Raw genomic sequence first — 23,151 nt, forward strand, 5'->3', positions numbered from 1 at the left:
AACGTCGAGAAATGCAAAAAATTTCATTTTCGATTTTCGGCCCATTACTATAACCACCCTACGAGAAGTTAAAGAATATGTACAATTAAGAATGTACATTTCTATCACCATAAAAAATAAATAAAACTAGTTTAATGTCGTGTTTTGTCTTATGGCAAGAAGCATAAACATCCCGATATATGTAAATATAATCGTTAATCAATTATATTTTTCAAATTTATATATGATCTACCTACCACATTTTTCTACAATTTTTGTTTCATAAAGCATTTCTTCTGATTATTTCTGGTGCATTGATAACAACTGGAAAATGAGTATTATGAAACATTTTTTTTCATAATAATCACATATGATTAAATTATTAGTTTTGATAATAATTTCTCAAATAGAGATACCGACATATGAAACATCTTCCGGGAATCATCGTTAAGTTCTGATTGATGTTCAAAAAAAAAACTTTTTTCAATTAGTGTGTGTGTATAGTGTATTTGACTTTAAATTATATCCTAGGTTAATCTTATGTAAATAAGTCTATAAGTCTTATACGTATATAAGTCAGTGGACTGCTCATAAACGGCTGGTCTAATTTTGATAAATCTTTTTGTTTTAGTTCTGATGGATCTATAAATTGTATTTAATCAAAAAATAGTAACTATGCAGTAATAAGGAATAATAGCTAAATTAACCACAGAAAAATAATGTTTGTGTGTGTGTGTTTATGATAGTGAGTGAGATATATATTGACTATAAATATTTTTATTTATCTATATGTAATAATATAAGAATTTCTATATATATGTGCATTGGTATTTGGCAAAATTATCCCTTGTCCAAAGCTTGCATTCATATATAAATTTATAAACCTTATCAATGTTAATCATGCAATGTGTTCTCCAATGCTTGCTATTTTCGTTAATTATTTTGATCCTTACCCTGGATGTGTTTATTTCAGTCCTGGACTTGCACGTAACCTACACCCCTAAACCACCAAAGTGCCTACCACAACCAAATTTCGAACCTCAACCGCAATTTCAACCTCAAGGCAGAAAGAATGTGCCATGGCTCAGCTGCCCTCGCCGCGACTGCGACACTACAGGTTTCTGCAAGCAAAAAAGCAAAAAAAAAATTATAAATTGATAATATAAATTTTCAAAATTTTGGTGATAGTATTTTTAGTTTGGTTTTGCAAATTGTAGTTAAATTTATTAAGGTTTGTTTTGCTTTTGCGCACTTTTTGTCATATCGTCATTTGTCTTTACATAAAAAAGTTGGTAAATCTTGGTCTGATTAGTTGTAAAAAATTGAAAAATATTTTTTTTGTAAATAAGTATCAATTAGTTTTTGAAATAATATTTATTAACTTCCCGGAAAAGAAGTTTATTTTATATATACATATATAAGATATATATAAAATTTTTGCGAATTAATATGTACAAAAAATAATGTCATTGTTTTCTTTACTGCAAGCATCAATATAGACCAGTTGGTGTTTATTTGACTACTTGATTTTCAAATATTCTGGTTAAATGATAATATAATGATTTATTAATGAAGTTTATTGTCTCTAGTTTAAAATTTGATCAAATATTTTTTATGAAACGGCATTTGCAAATATGACTTAGCGCACGGTCAAAATCATTTTGGCTCAAATATATAAGTATATTACATTTATATTGCAATCCATGTACAGCAACCATTATAAATAAATAATATATAATTTTGCGTTTTTGAAGAAATCGCACTCATAAATATTTCACAATTTGCCAAAGAAAATATCTGTGTATGGCTAAAGCTTATTACTACTCTTACTAATTTTAATAATAATTTAGATTAAACAAAAATGTCAATTAAAGGTAATAACATTCCTGGATCAAAATTGCATACAATAGTAAAATCTTTGCAGCCATATGAACTATAAATTGACTGAATGAAAATTTAGCATCAGATTGAAATAAATATAATATAACTCTTAAGGAAAGCAAATTTTCATTTTAGAAAAAAAACCTTGTTTAGTTAAAAATCAGTTCACTCATCAGGCTATTTGTTCTTAAGTAAATTAGACGTTTAAAAAACGTTAATTATTCAATATTATAAATATTTTTTATTGAATTACACTTTTTGTCACCTCAAGGAGCACACCTAAAGTGCGAAATTTTCAAAAAATCAAATTTTGAATTTTTTCATATTTTGATGGGTTATACCTTTAAAAATAACATACTAAAATTTAAAATGAATATCTTAAATAGTTTTTTAGTTACAGCCATTTAAGAGTATATATAACTATATAGTATACAGTATAATGATCATTTTATCTTTAAACGCGTTTTTCACGAAACAGCATTTTTCTAATTTTCTGGAGTGATTACTCCGAGACAAATGATCTGATCGCTATAATTTTTTTTGCACCTCCTCTCTAAAGTTTTCCATACGATAGCCTTCCAGTTTTTTGATCTGATCAATAATCGAATTTTGGCAGGCTAAAAACAACCAAAATCTTGGGAAAAATTTAACTTTGTTTTTCAACAAGCCGCAATTTTGTCAATTTTTGATATTTCTGTTCGCCCGAAGGTTATCCTACAGACAATATGTTTTAACTTAACGAGAATTTTTTTTTGTTTTATTAACGAGGAAGGCTGCAATCACTCCAGCAGTAGTGGACCTTTTTTTTGCGCCGCCGGAGATCACGTGTCATTTCAAAAATATTTAATATTTTATTTAAAAAAATTTTACTGTGTATCCTCAAAACATCTATAAATGTTCCCTCAAAATTTTAAATAGATGGATTCACTAGTTATTCTTTTTTTAATTCCCAAAAATGATCTTTTTTAGTTTCTCACACTAGATGTGCCCCTTAATGTTTCATCAATCACAGAATTGCAATAATAAAACACATGGAAATTGTACACGTTTTGTTAGAGGTAATGTTTTAGAACAAAATTATAATCAATATTTGTTCAAAAAATTATTTTATTCATTTACAACAAATAATATATTAAATACAACAATTATAATAATTATTAATTTTGTTCGTTAGCATTCAAAGCAAAAAACACAATAAATCCAAAAGGTGAATCGTCATATTGATGCACGTGTAAAGGAAAGTTAATAACATTTTGTAAAAAAAAATTTCTGATGAAAAAAATGCATTTAATTAAAAAACTATTCTATGTACATGGGATTTGCAAAATTATTATCAAATTGGCATTCACATTTTTATTTTGTCGCACGCTTAATATTTTAGAAAATAGAAATATTACTATGAAGCTATTGCAGCAACCGTAGTGAGCACGCTTTCTTGTAGATTTAGAAATAATTTAATAATATACTTAATATATACAAAATAAAAATGTATAAAAATGTGATATATTATGTATAGACTTCAGGCTTGAATCAGATGTTCTAATATTAAATTCTAATTTTAAATGTAAAGCATGAAATTACTTAGTAGTAACCGGTTATTATTTAAGACTCAATTAAAACTCATAGCTCAGGACCAATTTTAGTTCGAAAAAAATTTTAATAATAAAATCATCTAATTTCGTAAATGCACACATCTGATTCAGGCCAAAGGCCCTTTGATTCACCCAAACTTTTTCCTCAATGACTTCTATTTACTAATTTTATATATTATCCCGTTAGAACGATGACAGCGATATGTTTCGTTTGCAACCTGCCCATCCTGAGTCACCAGGTTGGCCTGGTGTGGCAAGGAGGCAACGGCTGGGACGACCTTGTTCGAGAACAAGTAGAAGAATCCACTCTCAGGCAAAGGCTAGGCGGAGGCAGGAGGGACTCTTCCGCCCAGATTGATGCCATATCGTCTCCTCCGACTGAGGTAAATGATTCAATCATAATATTTTGTAAAATTTAGGAACCGATTCTGCCGCACAATATACAAATGTTCTGGCAAGGCCATGTTACGCTCCAACTTTCATACATTATGCTACTGTATCATACTGAATATTGTCAACATGTAATGTATTTACTGAGCATTCAGGAGTTTTACACATAAGCTGTAACGTCACTCGTATGTTATGAAACGGAGTCAGAAAGACCCTGTTAACTAAGATTATTTTTTGACATTTGTGCGGTTTCTAGGTTAGGTTTTCTACCTGACTACCTGAGGAAAACGCCTGACTGCAGAGCAACCACATGGCTATTTTCAATATGTAATATAGTAAGTTCTTCATAACATAGCCTTGCCATATTTATCTGTTATCAGGCAGAATCGGTCCAAAAGCTTCAATTTTACTAAATATATTCCACATCTATCTTTAGACATAAATCACAGAAATTGGGAATATGTGAAAAATGCAATGCCGAGATTTATAAATTGTTTTTCAAAGATTCTTCATATTTTATTCTGAACGTTAAATTCAAGCAAAATTATTAATTGCATTGTTATATAAATATAATGTGTTGATCTAATCAAAACGAATATTTTTATTGTTGCTTTTAATAACGAAACCATAAAGAATTTCTCAATATTCAAAAGAAATATGGCATATTTACTTATCTCTTTATAATAATTTATTTACAACATTTTATTTAATTTTCAATAATATTTATTCTGTGGGAGAACAATACTTTTTTGATAACGAAATCTAAATCCATAGAAAATTCCTGATGATTTTATGAAAATAGTTAATTTTAGAAACAATTTATTGTTGTTTCGATAAATGTTTTACCGGTATTTTTGATAAGTCATAAAATATCCTAAATATTTTTATTAAAAAAAATTATTAATTATTAATGAATTGTTTATATCGGTTATGCTTTCGCGATTTGTACAATGTGTTTTCAACATTTCAATAATAATCTGTTGTTGAAGTTTTGCAACAAATATATTCAGTGAATATTACGTACTGAACGTGTTATAATATTTGACATATTTCCTTACTTAAGTAAAATAATTAATTGATAAATAAGTTAAGTGTTAATTGACAAGTATACTCGTCACGGAAAAGTGGAAGAATATTGTCACTTGACAAGTAGATTCGTCATTCGTAAAATCTGTTGACCATTGGCTATTTAATTTAAAAAAAAATTATCTATTTAATATATTTAAAAAAATATTCATTCACACATTCACTTCTTTAAGAATTATGTTAATGTTTTATGTATTAACGTTTACTTTGCAGCTAAATAAAAAGTAAAAAATATACTTTGGGTAGCAAAAAAAGTCTAGAACAATATCTCCTTGCATTATGTATATTTTTTTGATTATGTTACTTACTTGATTTTTATTGGTAACACAATTTAGCATTTGCCATTCTAAAATTCAAGCAAATCATCTCTGTATTTAAGTGACAAGTTAATCAAAAAGGCCTTATTCTAAAAATTTGTCATAACGCTGTTAAACGTTTAAATTTTTGTAGTCGGTTTTATTAGCAAAAGAAGCCAAGAGAATTCATGTTGTCTTTTGAAATTGAGTATATCTACTTAAATTTTTTTAGATACTTTTACATTTGACTTGTAAAATTAATACAAATTAACTCTCAATGAGTACGCTTACCTTTTATGCCACGTTCCAAATTTGTCGAATCAAATAATAATGGCTTTTTGTTAACTTTTAATTCTATAACAATCTAATGATACACAATAACAATAGTAATGGCCTTTTCTAGGCTCTTCAATGTGAAATAATATTTTCACACTAACACTGTGAATATAAAGTCATATAATTTATTAACACCAAAAAAATGTTTAAACTTTGTTGTTTTTCATATAATTTAGTCATATAATTTATCAACACCAAACAAAAGTTTAAACTTTGTTGTTTTTCATATATAGGCATACATATGTAGGCTTATAATTACTGAATATTTAATTATGTAAAACATAAATTCGGTCCACAGAGAGTTAACTTATTTTACTACAATAAAATTGGCCAAATGATAAATGTTATTCGAGGATATGCCTAGAATGCTATCAATCAATATTATTTTACTGTAGTAAAAATATATCTTTGTCTGATTTGAAAAAATGAAAAAAAAGTACAAAAAATTATTAATTTGATATAATTTAATGCAAATAATTGGATTGTGTTTTTAGTAATCCATAAAACTAAGTGTAATATTTTTTTCCACATTTGTCAATTATTTTCCAGGTGCGTGAAACATCGCCTCCGCGTGCCGTCGGTACAGGCACCTCCGGCGGCCGAAGACGCCGCAGCAGTTTGGCGCAGCTGACCGACATCCTGCGCGAATGGTCAGGTCCCAGCAGACATGGGAGCACGAAGGCGCCTCTATGTCGAAGAGAAACATTGGCTGATCTGGCTAGGAGTTTACCTTGGGGAAGGCAGCAGAGTGTCGCTGGAAGCAGGTAATTAAATTTTTTACTAAATAATTGCACTGGTCAAAAAGTTGTCTGTGCTGTGCGACATATGTGTTCTTAGCGCTGGACTGAATTCTAAGATCAAAATTTGCGGTCTAACTGCAAAAATTGAGAAAAATATAAAAAAAATGCAAAATTTCTGCTCTACTCATTTTTTGTATGATAATTAAAATCATATTATAATTTTTGCCGTTTTCTGGCCCTTTTCTTCTTAAATGATCTGCGCAACATATATCTGTAACCATGTTTCCATCTTTGGTATGAATCCTTCTCAGAAGTAACTTACAAACAGGATCATTTTGTAGAGAGCTATTTTATAAATATTCTTTATTTAATTTTACTTATTTTAATTTATTGATTGTGATTTGATACGCTATTAATAATATTTTGATTAAATTTGGTTCCGATAATTAGGAGGTTTAACTAGAAATCAATATTTACCAATTCAATAATAATTGAGTTAATAATCAATGTTAAACATGAATAATTGGATACACTTTTTCTTAACAACTCTGTAATAATTTTATTGAACATCAATTTTAGAATTTTAGATACAAATAATCTGCAAATTTGTCTGCAAATAATCCAGTGGCAACAGGGTGTAAATATATTAACATTATGTTTTTAATTTACAAACACAGTTCTTTAGGTAATTTTTTGGTGTTTCATTTATAAAATTGTTACTAGGTAAGCTTGAAAGTGAGTTTCTAATTTTTTTAATATTTACTACTAACTAATTGTGTAAATGTATAATAATTTTTTAATATTAATATCTTCAAAGCATAGATATGCTATATTCCCGAAATATTGATTAATTGCAAAATAAATAAAAAACATTTTACTGATTAATAAAAATTTTAGAAGTCTTTTTTATTTTAAAATTACTTAATCATCTATATAGTTTCACTTACTTTAAAATTACTTATCTATGTACAATATATAATTGTACTTAGTTACTTATTTGTTTACATAGATATTTATATTTACTCACTAAGATGCTTACTTACTCACTTAGATACTTATTTAAATACTTAGTTACTTACATGCTTAAATACTTACTTACTTGTTTATATACTTACTTGCTTATATAATTACTTACTCGCTTAGATACTTATTTACTTCCATAGATAATAACTTACCTGCTTAGATAATAACTCACCTACTTAGATAATTACTTACTTACATACATACTTAGGTACTTACCTACTCACTTAGGTACTTATTTACTTACTCAGATGCTTACTTACTCATTTAGGTACTTACTTGCTTATTTAGGTACTTACTTACACACGTAAATGCTTGCTTGTTTACTTAGATACTTACTTACTCACTTAGATGCTTACTAATTTACTTAGATGCTGACTTGCTCACTTAGATGCTGACTTACTCACTTGGATACTTTCTTACTCACTTAGGTATTTACTTTCTCACTTAGAAGCTTTCTTACTCACTTAGGTACTTACTTACTTACTTAGGCACTTACTTACACACGTAAATGCTTACTTATTTACTTCGATACTTACTTACTCACTTAGATGCTTACTAATTTACTTAGATGCTGACTTGCTCACTTAGATGCTGACTTACTCACTTGGATACTTTCTTACTCACTTAGGTATTTACTTTCTCACTTAGAAGCTTTCTTACTCACTTAGGTACTTACTTACTTACTTAGGCACTTACTTACACACGTAAATGCTTACTTATTTACTTCGATACTTACTTACTCACTTAGATGCTTACTAATTTACTTAGATGCTGACTTACTGACTTAGATGCTGACTTACTCAATTAGATGCTTACTTTCTCACTTAGATGCTTACTTTCTCACTTAGATGCTTTCTTACTCACTTAGGTACTTACTTACTTACTTAGGCACTTACTCACTTAGGTACTTACTTACTTACATATTTATTTACTTAGTTAGGCGCTTACTTACTCGATTAGGTACTTACTTATTCACTTAGGTACTAGTAAGTACTTACTAACTGTACTTACTTATTTATTTAGATGTTTAGATACTTACTTTAAATATTTACCTAATTACTTAGGCACTTACTTACCCACTTAGGTACTTACATACTTACTTAAATATTTACTTAATTACTTAGGCACTTACTCACTCACTTAGATACTTAGTTACTCACTTAGATACTTAGTTACTCACTTAGATACTTAAATACTAACTCACTCACTTAGATACTTAGATATTAACTCACTCACTTAGATACTTAGATATTAACTCACTCACTGAGATCTTAGATACTAACTTACTCACTTAGATATTTAGGTACAAACACACCCACTTCAACCCGAAGCTAAAAATTATGTTTTTACCAAACTTGTTAACTGGAGGTTTTAAGTCATTCTGAATCGCTTGGACTCAAATTGGAAAAAAATATGTTTGTATGTGAGCTGATTTTTATTGTAACTTTTTTATCTGTTTGCTCATGCTAACCATGAAACCAAACTTAAAACAAATTTTTTTTGTTATAATTTTTTTTTGGCCTACAGTCAACTTCAATGTTTTATTTATAAAATTGTAAGATACATAAAAATGATCCAATAAAAATAATCTAATAAAAATAAATATAAAACGAAACAGTGTTAAAACAAAATAAAATGATAAGAGTAAATCTTGAAAACTTGAGAATATTGTGAAACAGAGACATACAGCATAAGTAACAAAAATAACATTAATTGAAATTAAATTAAATGTTAGATCAGTATTAAAAGACAGTAATAATATAGTCAATAATATTAACCTAAATTATTAATAATTATTATGTTTACAGAGGTGTTCAACGTCAACAAACCATAAATCGTGCGCCTCCAAAACGAAGGGAATCTAGTGCCGACTCTGGTATCAAATCTTTGACCTCTCGTTCTCGAAGGGACTCCAGAGCTTCTGATTTTAAGTCAGATTTAGCCAGGTTGTGGTCCAGGGGAAAATCTGGAGATGACGATAAGGTAATATGATATTATAATTGTTTATGTTAACAAAATACAATTCAAAATATTACTACATATTTTCTAGTTTGGACAGTGTTTGTTCTATTAATATATATTCAAAACAAGGATATACAAAACAAAGTGTAAAATTAAACTAGTATAAGAAATCTGACGTATGAATTCTAAGATTCATAGATTACTGTTTACATTTTCACCAGTTGAATAAAACTAGTCTATTTTTTATGATTGCTAATGTTATATTTTTTTTATTAGGATACTAGTACATCAGGTGTTGGTTCAATGACTGGCAGTGGCCTTGGTGGTAGCAAAGACCGAGAGACTCCTCCTTTGGGTCCTACTTTTGCACAAGTGCCACAAGGACCTCAAGGGCCACCACCTCCAAGAGTTGTGTCTGCCAGAAGAAAAAGAAGGGACTCGAGAGCTGCTTTGGATGTACCGCCAAATTTTAGGTAAAAAAGTGATTATTGCATATTTAATTAGTTAACAGATATACTTCATATTTAAAGACAATAATAATAAGTTATGTTGTCTTGCATTACGAGTACTATTATGAACTGCAGTGCTAGACAAAGTTCTTAAATTATTTTGTGGTATTTCATGATTATTATTGTTCTAATAATGCTTTATACAGATATGTAATAATCAATTCAACCAAAAATATAAGTGGCACAATAACCTGATTTCTTTATAGATATATTTTTGATAAGTAGTTGATTCAACAAGTAATTTTGTTCTGTTTCTAGACAAGAACAGCGTCCGTCCACCTCGTCGACTGCCACGACTGCAAGTGATTCTTTAGGGCCTCCGGATGGAGCACCTTCTGGTTCGGCCCTGCCGCCTCCTACTATTGTTATGAGCAGTGTTACGCCGCCATCTACATCGCCAACTGCACCTCCAAGTGTTGGAACTACAGGTAATATTTCTAAAAACCATACTTCGGGACCGATTCTGCTATATGACAAATGTTATGGCAAGGCCATGTTACGGTCCATGTTCCACTGAATCATACTGAATACTGTCAAAATGTCATGTATTCACTATGCATTCAGGTGTTTTGCACATAAACTGCTACGTCACTCATGTGTTATGAAGCTGGGTCAAAAATACCCTGTTACCTAACATCGTTTTTTTGACATTTGTGCGGTTTCTATGTTAGGTTTTTTATCTGACAACCAGAGAAAAACACATGACTGCAGAACAACCACATGTCTGTTGTCAATAATTAGTATGGAAAATTTTATCATAACATAGCCTTGCCATAACATTAGTCTGTTGAGCAGCAGAATCGGTTCATAAATATATTTATTAAAATTCAATGCATACCTAGCACTGTTACTTTTCAATCAGTAAGTTGACGTAAATTAATTATTCAGCAAGTTTCAAATAGGGTTTTTTTTAAGATAGTTTCTTAGGTTAATACTTAATTAAGTTTTAAGCTATGTTAGTAAATAAAAAATGGTATTTTTATTATTAAGGTCGTCGTGATTCTACAACTCAATGTGATGGACCTAGAACTGCAAATTCTTCAAGAAGAGAATCCAGGGTTTCTCCAGATAGACCTGCTAGAATGCAGAGGCTTCAAAGACAGGTACCAGTTTTTTTTAAATATATTATTCTTGAAATTTGCGCCAGATATTATTTTTAAATAAATAAAATGGAAATTGAGAAAACCTGTACAATTATGAAAAACTATTGACAATCAAGAACTTGAGTGCATTTTATTTGTAAATTTTATCCAAATATTTGTAACTGATTATACACTATAAGAAACTAAGAAATTAAATTGAAGTTTATTTAATTTTTTTTTATCAATTTATTAAATTGTAAAATATTCATCAAGACTCAAGAGTATGAGATTTTTATTCAATTAACTAAACACAACTTCTAAAATATTTGTTATTTAAAAATCTTAAATTGTTGAATTTCTATAATATATTAGTAATCACTTTCAACATTATTATTTATTTGCTTAGTTTTAAGTATATATATTTAGTATTTTAGGAATTAAGTACTAAAGAACTAATGTGTGTGTGTCAACAACTATGAAATAATGTTAATGATCATGTAGTCCGATTTATTAAAAATATTTCATTTTTAACTTCTCGAGGGATAAATTTTTGATTTTGGTAGAAAATCCAGTATGTTCATTTTGTTACCTTGGCCTTTGAAGTCGTTCCGTGTCGTTCGACATCGAAATTGACAAAAGTTTGTATGTGTGTGTGTGTGTGTGTGTGTGTATGTGTGTGTGACTCTTTAAAAGATTATATTTGACTTTTTGTCCAATTTTGTTCTCAGAATGAACCGATTGCAAAAATTTAAAAGCCGTTTGATAAGAAGTTACGTTGATTAGTTTTGCGCCAAGACCGGCCAAACTATTTCTTTAGTGCGTAATTTTTCGTACACGTTTCAGCCAAAATTCCAGATTCAAGAAATTCAGAAACTGATCGAAAGATATTGTAATCTATGTAAATTGTGAAGAACGTTCGGGATATTTTTTGTCTCATTAGTTAATTCCTCGATTTTAATGATATTTTGTATGTATACAATAAAGTATATAAACAAGTATTCTTATATATTACAAGTAATTTTATATTTTCATTCAAAATAACAGTTTGCCTAGTTAGTGAAACATTCAATAATTTTGGTTACAAATGTAAGATTTTTTATGCTTTCCGTTGGTAGTCATTTTAGGTTTGAAAATGAATGAGATAAAATTACAGAACAGTAATGATAATTTTACATAATGTTATTTGCTAAATCTAAAGGGTTAGTTTTTTTGGGTCTTCTAGGTCAAAATTGTGCAAAATTAAATAACCTGTCATACTTTCTCTAATTATGAGGTCGTACTTTGACTCGGTATACCTACTTGTTTTAATTTGTCAAAAATTAAAATATTGTTTTTGTGTTGATTAAGTTTGTTATATAAACATATAGGGAATTTGAAGCAACTTCTATTCAAAATATCTACACCTATGATCTCTACGCCTAGTTGCTTCATATTTTCAATTTTAAATCCGTGTTTTGTTTTACTTAATTTATGTATTTTTTTAATTTTACGTATATTTTACTCTTTTTGACTGATCATAAGCTGAATGATGTTACCCGAATCCTATGATTAGATAGTACATATCAAATATAAATTATTTTTTATACTCGAAAATGACGGTCATATCTACATGAGTGTGATTGAATTCACATCTTATTCATAAAAAATATAATTTTTTTTTTATTTTCGAAAATTACAAATATACTTATAAGGAGAACCCATGTGTTGTTCTCCTCGGATTTTGATGAAACTTGGCACAATGGTAGATTTGATTATTGGAGCATTTCTCTTCATATTTTAATACCATTTTTATAATACCATGTACTATCTTTTACTATATCATATACTTTATTTTATATACTTTTATATACTACACCACCACACATCCAAATTTCTTTATAATTAACTTCTTCATTCTTCTTTTTTTCTGATCTTGCTACTTCTTCTAACTTCTACTTCTATTCTATCTCAAATCAACAACTTCTACTACTCAGTTTCATTATATAATATATAATATAATTAGTTTAGTATTACATAATTATACGAATCCCTCAAATAACTTGACCTCAGTCTAATCTTCACCTTGTTTACATTATTGCAGGCCACTGCTTACGATGAAAGTTGCTTACCTCCAGGTGTTTGGACTGGCGGTGCCAGCAGACGTGGTTCTAATTCCCCAGAAAACAACATCAACAATAACAACATAAACATAAACAATTTGAGTTGCGAAGACGATACAGGCGAAAGAAAACATACGCCCAGGAGGGATAGTTTGAGTCCGGACAGTGCTGGAGTTACGGTAAAAATTCTAAGTAAAATTTTTTTTAGACGAAATTAAACCTGACAATAATTTAAAAAAAAACACTTCTAATAATAATGTGTTACTTGGTTCAAAGTATCATAATAAAATGTTTCATAATCAAAATTGTCTTCAAAAGTTAACTTCCGACGAAAAACAACAGGGGAATTGTAAATAAATAAGAGCAGTTTCAAATAGATAACAAAGTATGAAAATTATGATGATTATTAACCTGAAAAAGAATTTTTAAAATAATTTAAAAAAGAGAATAGGACAAATAGGTATACTGAGGAAAATTGATACTTTACAAAAATTGTTATATCAAATTTTATTTATCGGCAGTTCATTAGCAGCATTTGCTTAAGAACTTGCAATGAAAATTCAAAAATATATGACTACTTTGCTTTTTAAAGTAATTCTAAGTCTAAGTTTTGTGAGTTATTTGACAAAAACCAAATGTCCCCAATTTTCTATTTATTGCTGAATAGTGTAATATCAAATTTAAAGTCGTTTTATTCAAAACTTTTATATCGGAGTGTATACAACTGTTAGTATAGAATTGTAGTAAATTCTATCTAGTTTCATTCCATCTAACTGACGAACTGAAAAACAAATCTTTTAGATGAAAATTAAATTATACAAGCCACAAATTGTCATTTTTGCTGGGTTACCAAATTGCTTCTGACTAATTATTTTGACTAACTTTAAATGACTGATCTTTAAATTATTATATGTAGGAATATTTACATAATTTTAATAATTTATTCAAAAAAAATTATTTTGTTTATATATTTTATCTTTAAAATTGTTTTACTATTTTTTATTTATTTTTCAGGCACGATCACGTCGAGATTCTCGAGCTTCACGATTGAGTCCAGATCGAGAAATGGATTTGCCTGGATCTTCCAGAAGACATAGTAGACGACTGAGAAGGTAATTTTAATTTACCAAACTTTATTGAGAAAAATACAAATCTCATCCATTTGCTAGTTTTAATAATTACCTATACAAAATTACCACATCGATTTTCAATTTAATCAGCAGAATATCAAATTCATCAGTATCAGGAGAATCTCACTTTTGGAACAGGGAATACTTCTATTAACACACCTCATCTCTAATTACTCGTTTATTGTCTTTAATTACACTCTCTACAATATTCATTTTTAAATATCACTATTTTTCTCTCACAATATATGATCTATTTTCACACATTTTTTTGTTATTCTGGTATTGTGATATTTATATGTCGGTACGAATGGTACATCGCAATAATGGATTTAACAAAATTTACGAGTCTAAAAAAAATAATACTAAATAATGGACATAGTACGCATTTTATTCCTCATTTCTCTCCTTAAGTGAATACTTCAGCAGCTGCATTTTGGTTAATCCTAGACCATTCAGCTTTTTTATTTTTCTTAGATGAAGTCTTGCAAAAGGCAGTTTCGATTGCTTCTCACAATTCACGAGTCTTAAACAAATTTAGTTCCAGATATTGCAAAATAGGTTTTCTATTCCTCATTTTTCTTATCAAAAAAGTCCTTCAGTAGCACCGTTTATGATCATCCTAGTCGTCCCACTTTTTTTATTTTTCTTGAATGAAGTCTAGCAAAAGGCAGTTTTCATTGGTTCTCACTCTTTACGAGGCTTAAAAAAATCTAATACCAAATAATGGATGATAGACTTTCTATTCCTCATTTCTTTATTCAAGTAAATACTTCAGCAGCTGCATTTTGGTTCATCCTAGACAATCCAGTTTTTTTTATTTTTCTTAGATAAACTCTTGCAAGAAGCAGTTTCCATTGCTTTTCACAATAACATCCAGTATTAGTTCTCTCTTATTTTTATAAATGTAATACTTCTCCATTATAACTAGATCAGTCAACTTTACCTTCTATATTTTTCTCCAACATTCAACAATAAATGTGACTATTATTACCATAAATTACTACATAATTTTAAACTACTTAATAACTTAAAATATTTTATTTTTCTAGGCAAAGTAGTACAGCAGTAACAGGCGGTTTATCCAACCACCACCACCACCAACGCAGTCCAGACTCCAGCAGCTGCGCCTCTTCCCGAGATCCGAGTCCTGCAGGTGGTGGAGGCACCACAATTTTGAGTGGTGGTCCCCTGGTGGACGCACCACCAGGATCTCGTCCTGCTATCAGGAGACAATCGACTACCGAAGAAATACTGATAGCTAGAGGATTCAGAAGGCAGTCGACTACTGAGGAGATGATCAGGTGTAGGAATTTTAGGAGGCAGAGCTCGCAGAGTGATGATACATCGAGGTAAAAAAAAATAATTTTGTAGATATATGGATGAGATTTTTTTGCAAAGTTTAAAGGCTGCGTTTTTGCGTTGAGCATGAATTTGAAGTCAAAATTGAAAGTCTGATGGATAAAATTGGAGAAGATTAGACTGCGACAAAATCTTCGATTTAGAAGTTTTTTTGATTGACAATTAAAATGTTATAATTTCTGTCGTTTCCTGGTTTTTTAAGGGGCACAACTAGTGTGAAGTTTTCAAAAAATCGAATTTTCAATTTTTTCATATTTCGATGGATTATACCTTTAAAAATAACATACCAAAATTTTAAATCGTTATCTTAAATAGTTTTTCAGTTATTTAAAGAGTATATATTGTATATAATATAACAATCATTTAATTTTAACGCGTTTTTCTCGAAACAGCATTTTTCGAATTTGCTGCAGCGATTACTCAAAAACAAATGATCCGATCACTATCAAATTTTTTTTTACATGTTCTATATATAGTACTCCATAAAATGAACTATCGATTTTTTGATCGGATCAAAAATCGAATTTTGGCAGACCAAATTTTCTGGTAAAATTCGACTTATTTTTTAAAAATGCCGTCATTTTGTCAATTTTTGATTTGTTTTCTTTATCGTAGTTCATTTTACAGACAATATTATGTAGTTTAACAAGAATTTTTTACTTTAATTTTATCCACGTAGAAGGCCGGAATCACTGCAGCAGTGAAGGGCCTTCTTTTTGTCGCGCCGTTGAAGATCGACGATAAGTTTAAAAATATTAAATTTTTTTCTTCAAACATTTTACTATGTATTCTCAAAACATGTGTAAATATATTCCTAAAATTTTGAAATGATTGATAACGTAGTTTTTTAATATAAATTCTCAAAAATCACATTTTTTTAGGCGTTTACACTAGTCGTGCCCCTTAAGCCTTAAATGGCATGTGTGTACTAGATTTCTGCAGAAATTTTTCTTTGATATTGAGCACATTCTTATATTTTTCATCTGTAATTTGCAAACCTATTTACTTCTTATTGCTCCTAGATGATCTGCAAACATGTTTGCAGTTATTTCAAAATTTGTTAGCAAATTTTTGCTGAAAGTTGCAAAAAAATACGAAAAATCTAATAAATTTTAATCGCATATATCTAAAAAAATTTTAAGTAAATAAATTAATCTAAATTATATTTAAGTAGATATAAATTTTATCTCTTTCTTATTATTACAGATATCGTGGCCGAAGAGATTCTTGTGCCCAAATAACAGATGGTACTTTTGAAACAATGACTGTGGAAACCACATCTACATTTTTTGATTCGAGTACACAAACCGGTGAGTGAATTTTGATTTTGCACGGTAATAAATATTTTTTCCGGTACATATTTTATATTTGTGATTAAATTAAGACATTATGAACACATATACTTGGTCAATTTTTAAGAAATGTGGATTATTCGGTTTTAAACTGGTCGTTGCAAAACCAGTTATCGTTTCTCTAAAGGTCATCAGTAAATTTAATATTTTTATGTGATGTATTTTTTCTTGTTCCAATTATTTTAATTATTTTATAATTTCCAACAGAAAAAAGAACTTGGTCTGATAGTGAGTCAGCAATAATATTCGCAAAACGAATATTTGTTCAAAATAATAGAGACAAATAAATATTTTAAAGTATCTTTCTTAAGAAAGTCTGTAAAAAACTGAAAAAGTTTAATTGAAATTAATTAGCATTTTTTAACTATGTGGGAGGAAACTATATGGCAAACTTGTTGATGAAATCATAAAACTAGATCAAAAAAATAATGAGAAATGTTATTTTGTTGGATCGAATCGTATAAGTCTAAACCCTTCTTCAAATTTAATATAAGTTTATGAAGTCTATGTAGGCGTTGAGGATGAATTCCTTGACTTCCCACACGTTAAGAAGAAATATGTATGTATATATATATATATATATATATATATATATATATATCGTAAAGAACCTGCCTGAACCTAACATTTTGAAAAGGCGGTTTAGTAAACTTGTATTGAATGGTTGTGAATGTTGACAGTTAACAAAAAAGTTCATACAATTATTTCCTAAATTGATTTTCAACATTATTAAATTATAATTTTGTGAAATCAAGCAGCATATCATGATTTAAAATTTGTTAAATTATTGTTTATTATTCAAATATTTTTATTATCATTGTTCCTATGACTGAGAATTGAAATAGAGTTTCATAGAGTATATATATTAGATTTACAAAACTATCAAATTTTTTTTTAAATTTATAACTACCGGTGTAATTTTTTGACTCTAAATTGAGGTTTATCAAAATGCACACGTTGAGCAAAAATGATAATTCAAATCAATTTCGAAGCTTTAATTTTCTTTGCTTTAATTATATGCGAGTTGTTTTAAAACATTTAAAGTTTATGCATTGTGTTTTTTTTTAATTTATTAATTTCGACTACAAACAGTTTTATAATATCTTATTACAATATATTTACATTTTTTCTAAATGACTTAGTAATTCAAATATAATTTCTATTTGATGTTAAACTGTTTCTGGTTGGTATCATTTATGATTTATGATCATTTGGACTTTGTATCTTAATAAACACTGCGAAAATAAAATGTGAATCATAACTCAATTTATATCAAAGTTTATAAAAACTAACAACTATCATTTCTGATTTTTTTTTCTTAAAATTAATTTGTCAACATTAATTAAAATTTCTAAGTTTTTAATATTTCAAACAAAAACTAAGATTTATAATATTGTCGTTAAAGCTGGATATAATTGCACACGAGCCAAAAAAAAAATTGGTTCAGTAGTTTAGGAGACCATTCCGGACTACTTTGTTATACGTGCTTTATATGCAGGGTGTCTCAGAATTCAACGTCAAATCGAGAAAGGATGATAGTATTGATCTTAGATATCTTGAAAAAATTAAAAAAAATGTCTCACGTTAATTTCAAATTATAAGCTTTTTAGTGCAATATGTTTAGTATGTGTGTGTGTGTGCGCGCGGATACAAATTTTCGTCGATGATGAAAAAACGCCATTTGGCGGTCAAAAATGATCATTAGACATATGTACATCAAATTTTTAAAAATGTTCAAAATATTACAAAATGTAAAAAAAAATCTTTTTATTTAAAAAAAATCAATATTTTTAAAAAACTTCAAAATTCTTAAAAATCAAATATTTTTTAAGTTTGAAAAAAAATTTAGGTTTTGGTACGGAATGTTCTAGCAATTTGCCTTAAGGCACGATGCCATGAACTACTAGTTATAATTAGGAATTAACTGGGAATTTTACTAAATATTGATATGATAATTGTTCATTTCATAGGTATTATATGTTGTGATATAGTTTATTTGGTTTAGACAGTATAATCGCTAAAAGTCAAATTGAACATTTGTGACCCGCCCTATAATATAATGCAAATATACAATAGTTTTTAGTACTCTTCAAATTTACAAACCTTCACCAAACCCACCAACCTCACCACTTACCCTTACTTGTCTCCACCGTTCGATGGCGCCTGCAATTTTCCACCCTATCCCGGTTTTCCCTGGATCTCCTTTATTTTCGTTTCATCCCTTACTCTCGCCCTACAAATGGCGTACGGCCATGCGTACACGCGCCCAGCCGAACGTGTCTGTCCGTCTGTCTGTCATGCCAAACTGTTGCGGGGGCGTTGCTTCCATTCATTCACAAGAATCGAACTGAGGAGTTGAATTGTGATAAAAAAATAAAATATAGTTGATAAATTAGATATTATATAGTTGGGATAGTGAAATTATTAAAAATTTCCCGATGGTTTATTTTGTGCTTTTCGAGGGATGAGCGCGAATTATGTCGCGGGGTTGTATTATGTGATGTTTTGGTGGCGAAAAAGAGATGGAAAAGGAAAATTGTTTTTTGACATTCGTAGTGGATTTGTAGTACGTGAGGTATTGTGACATTTGGTGGATGACTGTTTTGTGAAAGAATTGTGGTTTGTTTCTGCTAGATTTTGCCAAACTTGAAATTTTGTGTAAAATTGAACGCAAACGTAGAGGTTATGAAAATAAATACTAGTCACATTAACATTCGTGTGTGATTGACTTCGAAATTGACATTTATCCAACATTTGGATAAACACAAAAGTTTGCAGTGTTGATAAAATGATACAAACAAAATATTTTATTATCATCAGGTTATCCTAATTTTTGTGAATGAAACGTAAATCAATATCAAATTGACTTTAAAATTGACAACATTTAGATAAACACAAAAGTTTGCAGTGTTAATAAAATGATGTAAAAGACAATATTTTATTACTACTAGCTTCCAAAATTTAAATTATCTTACTTTTTGTAAATCAATATAAAATTGACTTTAAAATTGATAACATTTGGATAAACACAGAAGTTTATGCAGTGTTAATAAAATGATATGAAAGACAATATTTTATTATTCTAGCTTCCAAAATTTAGGTTACCTTAATTTTTGTGAATGAAACGTAAATCAATATCAAATTGACTTCAAAATTGACAACATTTGGATAAACACAGAAGTTTGCAGTGTTATTAAGATGATATGAAAAACAATATTTTATTATCATTAGCTTCTAAAATTTAGGTTACCTTAATTTTTGTGAACGAAACGTAAATCAATATCAAATTGACTTTAAAATTGACAACATTTGGATAAACACAAAAATTTTACAGTGTTAATAAAATGATATGCAAGACATTCTTTTATTATTATTATCAGCTTCCAAAGTTTAGTTTACCTTAATTTTTGTGAATGAAACGTACTTCAAAATCGACCAACTACATAGTGTTACTTTAACTACTTTAAAATACTATAACTAAAGTGTCTAAATTTAATAAAGTATTGAGTAATTTTTAAACGTATATTATAGACTCCTGCTAGTGCTAAAAAGTGTTTTTGTAAAATATTGTTCTAAATTTGGTGCTACTTACATTTTTTATAATTAATGGTGTAATATCCCAGGTAAATTTTATGCTTCTGAAAAAATAATGCAATGTGATCTTAATATCCGTAATAAAAAATGTATTTAAGAACAATTTCAGTTAAATTTTGTGATTTGTTTTAATGCAAATGGTCATAATTTTTGTAATTAAAATAGATTTTGTAATTAAAATAAATCTTAATGCAATAGTAATTTTTTTTATAAATTTAGTCAATTCATTGATTAAAACGTACCTTAACTAACTATTCGATGTAAATATATATTTTTAAAAACAATATTGGCTAAATTCAATCATTTTTGAATTATAAAAATAGTTTTGTTTTGTTATAATTTATTTTTGTTAATCAAGAGTATAATGTCTCATTTGCAAAATTGATAGGTGCAAAAAAGAAATAATACAAAAAAATACAATAAATTTGAATATAAAATGAAACAAAATTAAAATAGAATAAAATAGTAACAGTATAAAAATAGTGAAAATATTATATTAACTAATCAATGTAAAAAAAGTTTTTAAAAACAATATTAAATTATAAATACTAAATTCTGTACGCGGAACATTTAATCATCCTTTAACTATAAATATAGTACAATTTTTATATTGAATATAATAGTATAAAATATTAATCATGTTTCTTACACCAAAAGTAACAAAAACGTATTTAGGAACAATATTGGTTAAGTTCTTAAAACAGAATACTTAATCTATTTTTAAAGTATAAAAGTAGTAATTCTTGTATTAAATATAATAGTATTGAATATCAGAACGTATTTCCTACACCAAAAGTATAAAAAACGCATTAAGAAACAATATGTTTGAACTCTTAAAACTGAATATTTAATCATGTTTTCAATATAAAAATAGTGAAATTTGAAATAATGAAAGAATAATGTTCTATCAATTTATAAGTTATTAAAACATATTTTGAATATCTACAAGTAAAAAAAAAATGTTTTAAGATAATTATTGAGTAAATTCTGTGAACAAATTTTTAAAATATATGAACAGTGAAATTGTGGTAATGTTTTTTAATTATTTTTAGAGAAAACTCTGCGTAATAAATTATAGTACTTTCTTTTGAAAATCCTGTTTAACGGAAATTTGTTTCAAATTGAATTAAATTCATTTTAATAATATGAAATAAATTTAATTTTTCGTTTAGAATTTGAGTAAATATTAAAGAAAAATTTAAGCAATATAGTAATTCGATTACTAGGTTCAATATATTACATAAACAGATTCAAAGTTATGCTAATATTCTTTAGTTAATTCACTAATTCACTAATTTTGACTATATTCAGTTTTAGATTTGAAAAAAAGATTTTTCAGTCACATTACTAATTATTAAATTTTTTTATTCGCTCAAACTTTAAGAAACTATTCTGTTTCTATTTGAAATTTTTTATTGATAGAAATATATAATCCAATGATTCGAATAAATAAAATAATATTAGTCAAGAATATGAAAATGTACTTGAAGTTAAATCTTTATCAAATACTACTTCAAGTCTATGAAAATATTCAGTATTGTATTTAATATTGAAAAATTCTTGCAACATTTCTACTTAGAGGATAACTTGCCCATATTGATAATTTCATTAATTTAACATTAATAAATTTATTAAAATAATCTAAATATTATACTACGTTTCGTGGTAAAATTATGGATATATTTACTAATTTTGTAAAATATTTATATTACATAAAAATGACTTTAATAAATAATCTCACATAGCTATCTGCAAGTTATGTGCAGTATTGGAATTTCTGTAAAAACACATAAAAAATCACTAAGAATTATTCTCTAGAAAAGACTTCAACAAAATATTTTATGTAACTATATTTTCTAGTTCTGTGTAGTGTCAAAATTTGTGCAAACAAACACTTAAAAAAATAAAAAAAATCGTGGAAAATTGATATTTGATTCTATGAAAGGACTCGTATCAAATTGTTTCGTGTGGTGTTTTTTGATTCTGGAGATTTTATATTTATTTGGTGTCCATAAGAAATGATCGATTAGTGAAACGTGCGTGATGTCCTGTTTTGACAGCAGAGGGTAGTGAACTGTCAACGGTGGAGAGACGAGAATTTTGAGGCTATGAAATCGGACAGCGTGAACGGGACGTCCTTTAGGGTAGATATATTTTCCCTTAATTATTAATATTTTGTATATATATATATATATATATATATATATATACTAGATGACCCGACAGAGGTAGTCCTGTACCCACGTCTACAATTCAAAAGTTTCAATTTTTATAATATACTATACTTTTTAATATCCTATTTGAAGCCCTGCATTTGTAATTCATTTATGGTTTTAGCATAAGCAGAATAAGAAATTCAGAAAAAATAATATAGTATCTGCGGTAAAAGAACAACATATCACACTTGATTTTATCACACAACATAATTGCTTCAATAATTTAGACTATAATTTTCATAATCTTGTACTATATATTAGTTGCTTTTGGTACTTACAATTTTCAAAGTACATTTTATTAAAATCTTGTCTTTATGTGCACTATTCTATCTACGATCAATTCACTAAATATTTTATATCCAATGCCAAACAAATGAATTTTTGGCATATAAAACACAATTCTAAATCATTTTTTTAATAAGTAGAAATATTTTTTTGTATTTATGAATAATTTAGTAAAGTAAACCAAAATTCGACATGCATAAGTTTAAAAAAATAATGCATATGCAATTTTAGACTTATTGC

The 23,151-nt window shown here is 28.0% G+C and overlaps 1 protein-coding gene across 1 annotated transcript in view; it reads left to right on the plus strand.

The window, feature by feature from the left end:
• Positions 1-23,151, plus strand: part of LOC113389443 — a 338,511-nt gene that overhangs the window by 170,065 nt on the left and 145,295 nt on the right. The window contains 11 exon segments of the mRNA XM_026626476.1: positions 953-1,096; positions 3,640-3,835; positions 6,110-6,308; positions 9,134-9,306; positions 9,562-9,758; positions 10,053-10,222; positions 10,785-10,897; positions 12,957-13,148; positions 13,990-14,087; positions 15,155-15,454; positions 16,671-16,774. Of these exon segments, the coding sequence (XP_026482261.1) occupies positions 1,059-1,096; positions 3,640-3,835; positions 6,110-6,308; positions 9,134-9,306; positions 9,562-9,758; positions 10,053-10,222; positions 10,785-10,897; positions 12,957-13,148; positions 13,990-14,087; positions 15,155-15,454; positions 16,671-16,774 (1,780 nt within the window). The 5' untranslated portion in view covers positions 953-1,058.

The sequence above is a fragment of the Ctenocephalides felis genome, unplaced genomic scaffold (genome assembly GCF_003426905.1).
Source record: "Ctenocephalides felis isolate EL2017-DRISC unplaced genomic scaffold, ASM342690v1 CF-g0.4_SCAFFOLD_03573, whole genome shotgun sequence".
Lineage (NCBI taxonomy): Eukaryota > Metazoa > Arthropoda > Insecta > Siphonaptera > Pulicidae > Ctenocephalides > Ctenocephalides felis.